The 12,416-nt window shown below is 43.4% G+C and overlaps 1 protein-coding gene across 1 annotated transcript in view; it reads right to left on the bottom strand.

The window, feature by feature from the left end:
- The window catches only part of ADAMTS18 (ADAM metallopeptidase with thrombospondin type 1 motif 18), a 136,671-nt gene that overhangs the window by 82,380 nt on the left and 41,875 nt on the right, over window positions 1-12,416 (bottom strand). The window contains exon 4 of the mRNA XM_055000730.1: window positions 5,930-6,212. Within this exon, the coding sequence (XP_054856705.1) occupies window positions 5,930-6,212 (283 nt within the window). The remainder of the gene's footprint in view (window positions 1-5,929; window positions 6,213-12,416) is intronic.

Raw genomic sequence — 12,416 nt, 5'->3', positions numbered from 1 at the left:
TATTAATTAAATCTTGATTCATCCTCCTTTGGAAAAGAAACAAAACAAAGACGCTTAATACAATAAGTCATTGAGAGGAAAACATTCATCTTGCAAAAATGAGTTTCACATGCTTAGGCAGAAAGGCTTCAAATTTCTGCCTAATTATTTTCTATCTGACACACACAAGATCCCGACACATACACACATACACATCCCTGCAATATCTAGGGACCAGCTAAACTAGCTATTCTGTGTGTGGCCAGACTTTTTTTGTGTAATTCTGATTGGGTTGTGCCAAGGAACAGGATGTCCCAAAGCACAAGCACAAAACTGAACAATGTTAGGACTGAGGCGACGGGTTATACTTTTGAAGGCAAAGACAGGAAAACTGTTCACCAGGGGCAACCTTGTATTTAACTTACTTGGAAAGTTACTGGCAGGCTACTGTTGGGGTGAATTAGCTTCTCCATTTGAACTTTTTTGATAGAATTCAAAGAAAACTGACTCTAGAACCTCCCCCCTTTAGGATATTGTCACAATAGTAAACAATGCCCTTGAATAGCTTTAGCGCCTGCCAGCTCTGGGTTAGGAAACACCTGGAAATTTTGGGGGTGGAGTCTGGAGAGGGTGGGGTTGGGAGGAGATGGACTTCAGCAGGGTATATTGCCATAAAGTCCACCCTCCAAAGCAACCATTTTCTTCAGGGGAACTGATCTCTGTTGCTTGAAGATCAGTTGTAATTCTGGGAGAACTCCAGCCACCACATGGAGGTTGGCAAGATTACTACCCACAGTTTTCTGTCTGTTCTGCTGACTCCTAAATCTGAAACTCGTATGCCTTGGGAACAGGCAATCAGATGTGATGCTTTTGCAAAGATTTTTGCAGATAAAATGTCTCTTATACATTCTGAGTTGGATGTTCGTTGTAACATAGCTCAGACTAAGGTTAGGTCTAATACTTTGTCTCATCCATCTATGGACCAATTTAACCAGTTACCATGATGAAAGCTGACAGGATCTTGAGCTCTATGCAAACTATCACCTATGCTTTGGATCTCTGCCCATCCTGGCTGCTGAAATCATTTAAGGATCACATTGATGAGCCTTTGGCGTCCATCATAAATCAGTCACTGAGGGTATCTTCCTTCAGCAACACAAAGAGGCAGTTATCTTCCCATCACTTAAAATAACATCCCTCCATAAAAACAGTGTAGCCTAAGGTGATTGAGACAGCAGCGACAGACCAACTCCAGGTTTTTTTGTATATCTTATCAACTCTACAACCTTTTCAGTCTGGTTTCAGGCCAGCTATGATATGGAGACAGCCTTGTTGACCTTAGTTGATGATCTCCGTCTGAACGTAAACTAATGCCATGTCTCTGTTCTTCCTAGTAGATTTATCTACAGGCTATCATACAGTGGATCACGCCATCTTATTCAGACATTTGGAGGCAGCAGTAGTTCTCAGGGGATGTGCATTGAACTGGCTTGAAACTGAGCAGTCTCAAAAAGTTATTGGAGACCATGTGTCATCATCAGTTCTGTAGGGTTCCACAGGACGCAGTTATGACAGACACCCCCCCCCCTTCACTCTCCCACTCTGAGGCAGATTTTCCCGCCAAAATCCAAGTTTGACTGCTATGGCTGTGTAAACGAGTTTCAAGTTGTGCTTTTATACCTGGAATCCTTAACTAAAAGTCTCCCTTAAGACAAGATTGTTACAGTTAGGGCAAACGTTTTCCTTTAGATCAGTTCAGAGGGGAACCTGTCTGACCCTCCTTTTCAGACTCTCCCATACACTCAACTGAACTAAAAAAACCCTCTGTCAACACCAACTGTCATCTTGAGGGCTGCTTCTGACTGGCCAATCAGAGAGAGGAGGGAGCAGCCTGTCAGTCAAGCTCTCATTCCAGGCAGTTGTTAGCTCCTTCTCTTCCAACTCTCTGAGTGCTGCACTTAGGACACCTTCTTTAAAGTGAACTCCATCACAGCAGTCTTATCCCCCTTACTATTCAAACTTCTATGTAAATCTTTTAGGAAATATAATTCATAGCTCTGGAACTGGATATCATCAATATGCTGATGACACCCAGTTCCTAATCTCTTGGCACTGCAGTAGAAATCTTGAAGCACTGCCTGGCCTCTGTGGTTAAATGCTAAGAGAGAACAAACTGAAACTGAATCCTGTTAAGATGGAAGTAATGGTAGCTTGGAAGGCTGAAATCTTGAAGGACATTGTACTGCCCACCTTTGATGGAATTCAGCTAACCCTTGCTAACTTAGTTAAGAGCCTAGAGATTATACTTGATCCAGCATTACTGCTGGAGAAGAAAGTTAATACCACTGAAAAAAATGCTTTCTTCCAATTCCATCAAGCCTGGAAGATGGCACCCTACCTTGACTCAGCGAATCTAGTCGACTGGATCCATGCCACAGTGACACTGTGATTAGACTATGGGAAGACACTCTACAAGGATCTGCCCTTGAATTCAGTCCTGAGATCCCAGTTAGTACAGAATATCACACTTTGATTATTATCAGGAGCTGGACTGGGCATGAACATTACACCTGTTCTGCAGTCATTCCATTGGCTACCCATGGGCTACCAGGTTCAATTCAAGGTACTATCACATACAAAGAACTGAGGACCTCTGAGGACCTCTGTATGACAGGAGCTAAACTGGGCACGAACATTACACCTGTTCTGCGGTCATTCCATTGGCTACCCATGGGCTACCAGGTTCAATTCAAGGTACTATCACATACAAAGAACTGAGGACCTCTATATGACAGCCATTCCTCCTATGTTCTGCTATGACTACTCAGACCATTTGTTCAGGGCTTTCTGCAAACAGGTAGGCCTAACAACCACCCATCCACATGCTTTCTCTGTTGTGGCCTCCACTGAGGAAGGCTCCCACCCTCTTATCAATCAGCACATTATGTATAACAAAGTTCTTCAGGAGAGCTTTTCTGTAAAAGTAACAGAGCTATACTGTCACATACTAACTCAGGAAAGCACTTCATGAAGAGAAAGGTATTGCAGATTACACTACAGGATGAACTCTCCGTTATACTCGCATCATCTTGTTGTCATTTCTACTGATTTTTCTTCCTTATATCCACACTTTGCCTCATGCCTAATATGGTATGCTTACTCAGACTTTTATCATCCTAGCCCAAGTACATTGTTCATTCAATGGCCATTTTCACATGCCCTTAAAGGAACAGCCCACTCATGGAAAATTGACGACATCTCCATTTGCAAAATGTTTGTGGGCCATTTGGCTTCGTCTTCTTTTTTGGGTGGGGGGGGGGATCTTTTCTGTGACTGCGAAATGTGCATTCCCAGAAAAGGCACTGAAAAAACAGAAGCCAAATGACCCACAACCATTTTGCAAATGGAGACATCTGGATTCCTGAGGAAAAGCTGCCAGCGTTCCATGAAAGGTCATCCCTTTAAAGGCATGTGAAAACAACCATATAAATTGCATTGACTTACATAGTGCTTATCAGATTTCTCTTTGTATGGACTATTACCAATTTTCACTGTGTAGTCCACTTTCTCAGTGAGAAAGGCAGACTATACATACAGTCAATGAATGAATGAGATGCTTACAGTTCATATAAACATCCAACAGGGTGGGCAAAAATCCATGATACAGACATTGCAGAAAAATGGGGCTCCTGAAGGCTGTTAATAAACAATCAACACTTTACACATATTATGATCATTGGTTTTTACAGAATGAAGTCACAGGGTCTGTGATTAAAAAGCAAAACCAAGGGGGTAGTATTTAGCTCTTCCCTTTTGCACCTTTTTTCAACAACAACAAAAATCTCCACCTTCAAGTTGGTATATTAGATTATTAGCATTTCCCCTAAACCCAACAGAGATGACAAAAAAAATGTATCATGTTATTAGCATCTTCTTCTAGACCCAGCAGAAGTGGCAAAAAGTGATATCTGAATTTTCAAACCCAGCTTCCTGTTTATTTAGGGTTGTTAACTATGTGTTAGGAGATTCCCAGATATTTGGGGGGTGGAGCCTAGGAAGAACAGGGTTTGTAGAGGGGAGGGGCCTCAGTGAAGTATAATGTCATAGAGTACACTCTCCAAATCAACCATTTTCTCCAAGGGAACTGATCTCTGTAGTGTGGTGATCAGATGTAATTTGGATCTTTCAGAGGTTGGTAACCATACATTTCCCATACTCTCAATTCCTATCCCTCTTTGTTGTATCACTTCAAATGTTTATTTTAAGGTTTGTACCATATCAGCATCAAGGGCCATGGTTCTCAGATGGCCAATTTGCTACAGTCGCAATGCACCATGGATAGAAGATAATCCCAAATCATAGTCCAACCAGGCCTGATTGCATACAACCACAACAGAACCAATCTAGGGTAGCTCCCACCCATGCATGTCAGCCAAATGGCAGAGAGATGGTGAGTAGGTGGGAAAGACTTACCATGTGGTCCCACCCACATTGTATCCAAACATAAATCAAAGCCATTGTGGGCTCTACAGTGTTTATTTTAATGCAGTGTTTTCCCCGAATAATGCAATGTTTTCGCCGAACACTTACAGAATGACTCCTTCCATGAGCAAGAGGACATCTTTGAATCCAATTCAAATGTTTAAAGACTGGGATACAGACCCAAATTCTGAAAGCATATTTTGTATATAAAGATAGCTAACAGACCCATGCACTAGCAATCAGATAACTCCTGTTCTTTACAGCAATCCAGTAGTTCTGAACATCTGGATTTCAGAGCCAGAATAAACATATTCAATATTCACCCCAAAGAGGGGGGGGGGGAAAGAAAGTTTAACCTGGAAAGCCTTCTCTTTTTCAATCAAGCCATATGGCCCCACAAAGCAAATGGCTTGCTTTCTATGTGCAGAAGACTAAAATATTTGCTTAGCTGGGAATCTAAGATCATATGTTCTTCATGAGATATATAGCTCAATAACATGCAGGGAGCTTTTCTCAACCACCTTGCCTTGAGATTAGTCTTGTATTTGCTGCTATTAAGAAAAGAGTTATTAAGAAGAAACAGTATTACTCAACCATGACTTGCTTGGCAGGACTGCTCTGTAATTATGTACCTTGGGATGACTGGCTTTCAAAAGATTGCCGACTAATGCCGATTCTATAAAAGCTACATGGTGAGTTAAATCATTATAGGGAAGCAGGAAGGGATGAAACTGAGGGCTGTGTTTTAAATGTGGCATTAGGCTAAAGGGTTGTCCCATTTTTTAATTTATTGCACCATTTTTTAAATTTATTTTTGCACAATTTTTCTGTTTCCAAGCCCCAACTTTTCCCTAGACAATGTATGCCTTTTCCAGTGTAACTTGTGTGCCAACAAACAGCATTATACATATAAGTGACACATACTTAGGCTTACCATTCCCCTGGTCAGGGCAGGGGATCCTCCATCCCTGACCAGGGCTTCCTGCAGCCACTCAGCCGGCTGGCGGGGGAGAATTGGGAAATTAAACCATAGAGTTTTCCACAAATGCTAGAGTGTCCCTGGCATCCCCTGGCAATGCACTGACATCATTTCTGGGTGCACAGGGAGTGATGTCAGTGTATTGGGATGCTGAGGACATCCCCACCTTCCTGCCATGTTTTTTGTTCCTGCCAACCAGTTGAGCCCCTCTATGACCAGTTAAGACACCCACTCCCAACCAGTTGCTAGGGTGACCCAGTATTTGAGTACACAGATGCTAACTAATCTAGGAGACTAACTGTAAAAAGCTCATAATTGAAACTGTTTACAAAAAAAAAAGAAAGTAATATACAACAAAGCCAAAAGGGGAGTATTGGCTCATTCCTAACTTTCACCTATCCCCTGTGACTGCAGGCCACGATCAACAGCAAGTATCTAATAAACTAAGAGCAACTATGTCAAAAAAAGAGAGAAAGTTTCCTTACATACATTTCTTGCGACGTCCACAAAAATGCTGCTTTTGAAACCTTCCGTGGTGGTAATCATTCGCTTGAACGTGAAACTTGTGGGCTGTGTGATTTCTGTCATGGCCAGGGGCAAAATGATGGGGGTTTGGATCTACTTTGTACCGGTGAACCTTCTCTTCAGCTGTCCGTTTGTACAATACGTGAGGGTGGTGTCCAGCGGGTGACGTGTAGTTGTGTTCCTGTGCTAGGTGTTGAGGTAATGGAGATATAAGGAAGTCATTCTCCTGTGTCCTTATCAAACCTGACTAAAGAGATAAAAATAAAAAAGAAAGAGAGAAAGTTATAATATGGTTGCTAGACTGGGGTTTCTGAAACACTGCCCCCAAGGAGTTTCAATGACACACACAACGTAGTGGTTGCTCCATAGACTTGCATGGGACTGGACTGTGCTGTAATCATCCCAACAACCATCTTCCATACTTTGTGCATTCACCTGCTAAAGCCGCAATTAAAGATTGGCTTGAAAGCCACTGGTTTAGTCAACAGTAGGTTCTAGTGGTAGAGTCTTAGATCCAAATTATACTTTTTTTAAAAGGCAAAAACAGTTGCTGAAGGGCCACAGTGTGGAGGGAGGGGAATTAGTCCTTTCTCCTGCACTACTTTCCCAATGCAAAATGTCCATCTACCTCTTTCCCATGAGTGCTACTTTCCTCTGTGGGATAAATAGTAACTCCAGGGGTAAAGGCAGAGGGCAGGAACCTAATTTGTGAAAACATCATGCCCTGACCTGACTTGGATCCCCACTGCAAGTGTTTTTGTCTTTAAAATAAATAAAAGTGATTTTGATAAAGGATTTCCATTTCACCGAAAATCTGGCCCTTGTAGAGGTCAATTGCAGCCATCTCTACCACCTTGATGACCAGCCATTCATGACCAAAGGAAAGCCTGGCAGCTCACACATGTTCCTCTCAAAGCTGGTATCAGCCATATCTCCTGCTTCATCAAGAACTTCCTCTAAACTGAGGGCCAAGCTACACATGACGAATGACACTTGAACGGCAAGTGTATTTCTCCCTGTTCACTTGTCCTCCACTCAATCCACTTGCCGTTCAAGTGTCATTCGTCATGTGTAGCTTGGCCCTCAGCCAGGCAAGAACATCAAAGAGCCCTACTAAATCAGACTAGGGGTCCATCAACTCCAGCATCCCGTTTCACGCAGTAGCTCTGCGTTGATGTTGAGAATGCTCAAGCGCAAGATTAAAAAGCAGATTTAGATGCTGCTACCATTTGCCCGAGCGCTGATCATTCTCAAAAACAAAAATTGGCTAATTGAGGACTTAAAAATAGCAAGACCAGGGTAAAAATCCAATAAATCATAACAGTTTCAGGTAGGTAGTCTGGTCAGTGCAACGGCGGGATTTGAAACCAGTGGCTTCTTAGAGACCAACAAGATTTTCAGTGTATAAGCTTTTGAAAGTCAAAGCTCCCTTCAGATACTTTCTTCAGGTATCTGAAGAAGGGAGTTTCGACTACTGAAAGCTCCTGAAAACAAACCAGAAACTACAACTAGACCAGAATGTAGCAGACTCTGAATAGCCACTGGGGACATAGACTACCCATTTTGAAACAGCTACATTGGTTGCCAATGTACTACCCATCAGTTGGCCAATCTGTTTCTGAGCTCAGTTCAAGGTGCTGCTTATAACCTTTAAAGACCTTCCCGATCTGGAACCCACATATTTGAAAGACCATCTCCTTCCATACGTCTCTATTTGCCAACTACAGTACTCAGGCAGTCATCTTTTGGCGATCCCACCTCTTATGGTGATTCATCTAGCATCAACCAGAATTAGGGTTGCCAGTTCCCCCCTGCCAGCCCATGGGAATTGAGTGAGGCTGGTGGCAGGAACTTATTGGGCATGCATGGGCACCCCTAGTCCCATACCAATGATGTCACTTTCAGTGTGACCAGGAAGCGATGACGTTGCACCAGGGCTGATTGTTGTAGAATCGGTGCTAGAGTGACACCATCTCTTTTGGGTCATGCCAGAAGTGACATCATCAGCTGGGGATGATGGCTGCACCTCCCATTTCACCAGCCTGCTTCCTCCTGCACATCTGCTGGGGATCAACGGGCAGAGGCCCCAATTGCCAGGAGACTGCCCACCCTAAGTGGACACCCGGCGAGCCTAACTGGAGCCCAGGCCTTCTCCATCATGGTTCCTGCTCTGTGGAATGGGCTACCAGAAGTGGTGAGGGAACCCCCCTCCTTGTGGATCTTCAGGAGGCACTGCAAGGCTTGCTTGTTTGCCAGAGCTTTTGAGGGGGTGTCAAGGGCAGGCATCTTTGGGGGGGGGGGAGACTTGAGTTTGTTATTTTATTTTGGTTTTGACTGAAAATGTTTTTTTAACTATTATTATAGGTTGTCTTGAACAATGTGGAAAGGTGAGGTATGTGTTTATTATCATTATCATTATCATTATCATTATCATTATCATTATCATTATCATTATCATTTATTAAATTTATAGTCCGCCTTCCCCGCGAACAGGCTCAGGGCAGATTACAACATACAGATGTTTAATAAACAAACTAATATTCAGTGAACACAGATGTGTCATCTGAATAGAATTCTTCTTGGAAGTTAAACATCCTTGGATATTAAATTTATTTATTTACTTCATTTAGACTCCACCTTTCTCCCTAAAGTGCCTAACATTTGATCTTCACAATTATCTTGTGCTTGTGTTGAGACTGTGTGATTGGCCCATGATCACCCAGATCATTTCCATTGTCGAGTGGAGATTCAAAATGAGCTGTCCCGGATTCTAGTCCGATGCTTAAACCATTACACTGCATTGGGTCTCATTTAAGTATTTCAGATTAAAAGTGCTCAGAACCCAAATTAGGTAAGAAAACATTGTGCATCTGTTAAAAAAAAGTTCCCTCCCTTTCTCATACACACTCACATCAGAATTAGAAAATGAAAAGGTCAGCAAAACCCTCAGCTCTTATTATTATTATGCTTAATATGTATCATGTTTTCAACCAATTTTAGTTTCAAGGGCTGACATGATCTTGATTATTCCAAATCATTGCTAACCACATGTCAGCCTCTGTGGCTTATGTTCAACTGAAACATCAAAAGCAGATGTGCAGATGTATCAAGAAGAAGTTTGGATACTCCAGCATAAATTGCTCAGTTGCAAGATTCCCTCCATCCCGTCAAACCGTTCCTATCAATGGCTTTACAGAAAGAACTTCATTCTTAAGCTAAGATGCCTTCCTGGGGCACCCAAAGGAACTCAGTTGCATCACTGCAGCTGAACTCCACAGAAAGAACTTCTGATAAGAGTTTATTGTTGGTATCCCCCATCATTCTGCATTTACACTTCCAAAGTAATGGCTTTGAATGAGAATGAATAATCCCTTGACTCAATGGCAGAGCACATGCCTCACACACACACACACACACATGGTTCCATGTTCAGTCCCTGGCATCTCATGTTAAATGAAGAAGCAGATATTTGTAAAGAACGTTCTCTGTTGGAGACTCCGGAGGAGTGTTACCAGTCAAAACAGACAGACCAGCGGTCTGACTTGATAGAAAGCAGCTTCATTTGAAGAAGCTTTTCTACTCCTAAGCACTGACTCAGCACAAGTAATTCACAGATGCAAGATGCATCCCAGACCTGAAGCTGTTAGCCATGCAACGTGGCTTCAAAGCCCGGGGAATTGTCGAGTCTGTACATCAAACCACAAATTGCATTGCACATTCCAAGTAGCAATTTTGAAGGGAATGATTCGAGGCACTTCTATTCCCCATATTCCAGATGTTTGGGGTGCCTGCACCCTGATTCTGTGATCTCCCATTTGAGTCAAAGGATCAGCAACCAAGCAGGTGGAAGAGGGGGCACGTGAGCCATCACCACTACCCCCCTCTGCTGCTGTCAGTGCAAGCAGGCAGTGAATGAGCGAGTAGGTATGGGAGCCATCACAGCTTCCCCCACTGCTGCAGGTACATTAGTCAGGTTTGCATATGAGGCAGCACTACCGGTGGTCAGGATGGCAGGTGAGCCTTTGCCCCAGTGGGGGAGAAGGGTGGGATCCCCTCCATGATGAGAGGGTGCCTCCTGTTCTTTTCTAATAATCATAATCGTAATCGTAATAGTAACCTTGTGCTTATTTACTGCTCTTCAGGACAACTTAATGCCACACTCAGACCGGTTTACAAAGTCAATGACATTGTTATCCTCACAACCCTGTGAAGAGGTGGGGCTGAGAGAGCTCTGAGAGGGCTGTGACTGACGCAAGATCACCCAGTTGGTTTCAAGTGGAGGAGTGGGGAATCAAACCCAGGTCTCCAGATTAACCACTACACCAAACTGGCTATCTTGTTTTCTAATATTTCATTATCTTCTTGTCATTTAAACTCAAGGAAGGAACTCGTTTAATTACAACATCTTTACTGACAAATACCGGGCTATTTCAATGCAACATAGGTTCAAACGATGCAACCAAGAATACCAGAAGCACCACATCTGGTGGTTGAGAATGGTTTGCACACCATGCCCCATTGGTTCCCTAATTGAGTAGCCCTGTCCAAATGGGCTATGGTTGTAGAATTTACTAGTTGTGCACAATGGCTCACTGAAAGCAAAGAGCTGGGCTAAGAAGTTAGAAAGCAGCCATCCATGAATAATACATACAGCAGGATTTTCCTCTCAGCCTCCCAGCTGAGCTGAGGCCTTATGGTCACCACAGCAACCACAGAAACCCAAATGGCTACAGGGGGAGACTCAGAGGCCCTGTGGGAGAAGCTGTAACACTTCTTGTAAGATGGGATCACGGCAATTTAGCATAACAAGTTGTATTGTGTAGCCCAATTTGCACAAGGGTTCCCTCAAACAATGAAACAGACCATCTACTTCCTCATCATAACAACAACAAACATAAGTTCCTTCTCTTTTCCAAAGGACTTAACAAAGTCCACGCCTGTTCTATCAGTCCAAATTCTTCCTGTCAGTGAATGAACAAGGACTTGGAAACTGCTGATCTTTGGAAATGCCTTCATTCACTGGCTTGCCCTTGTTCATTGAAAAGAGAACCTTCAAACTGGCCAATCACGTAGGAGCGCAGGCTAAAAGAATCTCCCTGCTGGAGCCAAAGTGATATTTTAATCCTTATGATTTATGTCATCAGATATTTAGAAATGACACGACTCAAGTGCAGTTCTTAGTCAAAAAGGAGCGGGGGAGAGAACCTTATAATTGTCTGTTATTCTGCGCCAGAGACTGGGCATCTGCAACCTGATTTTACTCCTGCTGAGAGGGAAAAAGAGAGAGAGAAAATGAAACACACTAAATCTGGTTTTTATTTGGCCTTTTAAAAGATTTCCAACATCTGAAACTATTCCTCTAGGATTCATTTCATAAATGCTTCCAATCGTATGGAACAGAATCATCTATATTTTCCTTCTACTTTGGTTGCTTTGGGGGGGTGGGTTCGATGACATTATACCCTGCTGAGGTCCCGCCTCTCCCCAAAACCCACCCTCCCCAGGCTCCAACCCCCAAATCTCCAGGAATTTCCCAACCTGGAGCTGGCAACCCTAATGCAGAACCTGACATAAGTTCATGGTGCCTTATCATATGGTGAGATGAAGAAGTCCAGAAATATAGGAGGAGCTTTCCTCTGAATATGGCTGAGAACTGATTAAATAATTCTTAGTGAATTAATCACCATTTCTTCTAATTGAGTATAAATGTGCATATCATCAAAAGCTCAACAGAGATGTCTTTTTGAAAAGCTAATAAACCATAGGGATCACAGGTCCCCCAGTGGGGGCAGCAAATCCCCTGTTCCCACCCTCTGCCTCCTCCTCCACTCATCTGGCCCGGGGGGGGGGGGGAGGGAGGGGAATAAGCCTCCCAGATGTGCTGCCAAGGGGTAGTGAGAGGATATAACTCTCGGAAGTGCCCCAAGAATCATAGAACAGAATCACAGAATCATAGGGTTGGGAGGGACCTCTAGGATCATCTAGTCCAACCCCCTGCACAATGCTGGAAATTCACAATTACCCCACCCCGACTGCCCCAATTACCCCTGCTTCATGTTTTGCAGCATGTCAATTTGGGCCCCAAACAAGCCAAATCAGCCCCATTTGGAGCCCAGATTGGCATGCAGCAAAGCACACAGGATGAGCAAAAAAAAGGGATCCACCCCCCGCCCCTTCTGCTGAGAGGGTAAGAGTACCTGGCAACCCTGAGGAAACATAAGTTGCAAGGTAACAGCTCTGGGGGTGGAATCCTTCCACCGAAGAGGATTCTTGCTCGTGATGCAATAATGGATGAGGGCCAACAAACTGAAACTCACTCCAGATAAGACTGAGGGTCTGTTGTTTGATAAGACAACTAATCAGGGTTGGGGGAATTGGCCTGTATTTTTCCTTCAGGGTTGCTGTTTGGAAGTGATATTAGATTTGTGTCTTTAGACGCAAACAGTGTATG

Source organism: Eublepharis macularius, chromosome 16 (genome assembly GCF_028583425.1).
Source record: "Eublepharis macularius isolate TG4126 chromosome 16, MPM_Emac_v1.0, whole genome shotgun sequence".
NCBI lineage: Eukaryota > Metazoa > Chordata > Lepidosauria > Squamata > Eublepharidae > Eublepharis > Eublepharis macularius.
Note: the sequence above shows the minus strand (reverse complement) of the source record. Positions and strands in the feature narration are given on the sequence as shown.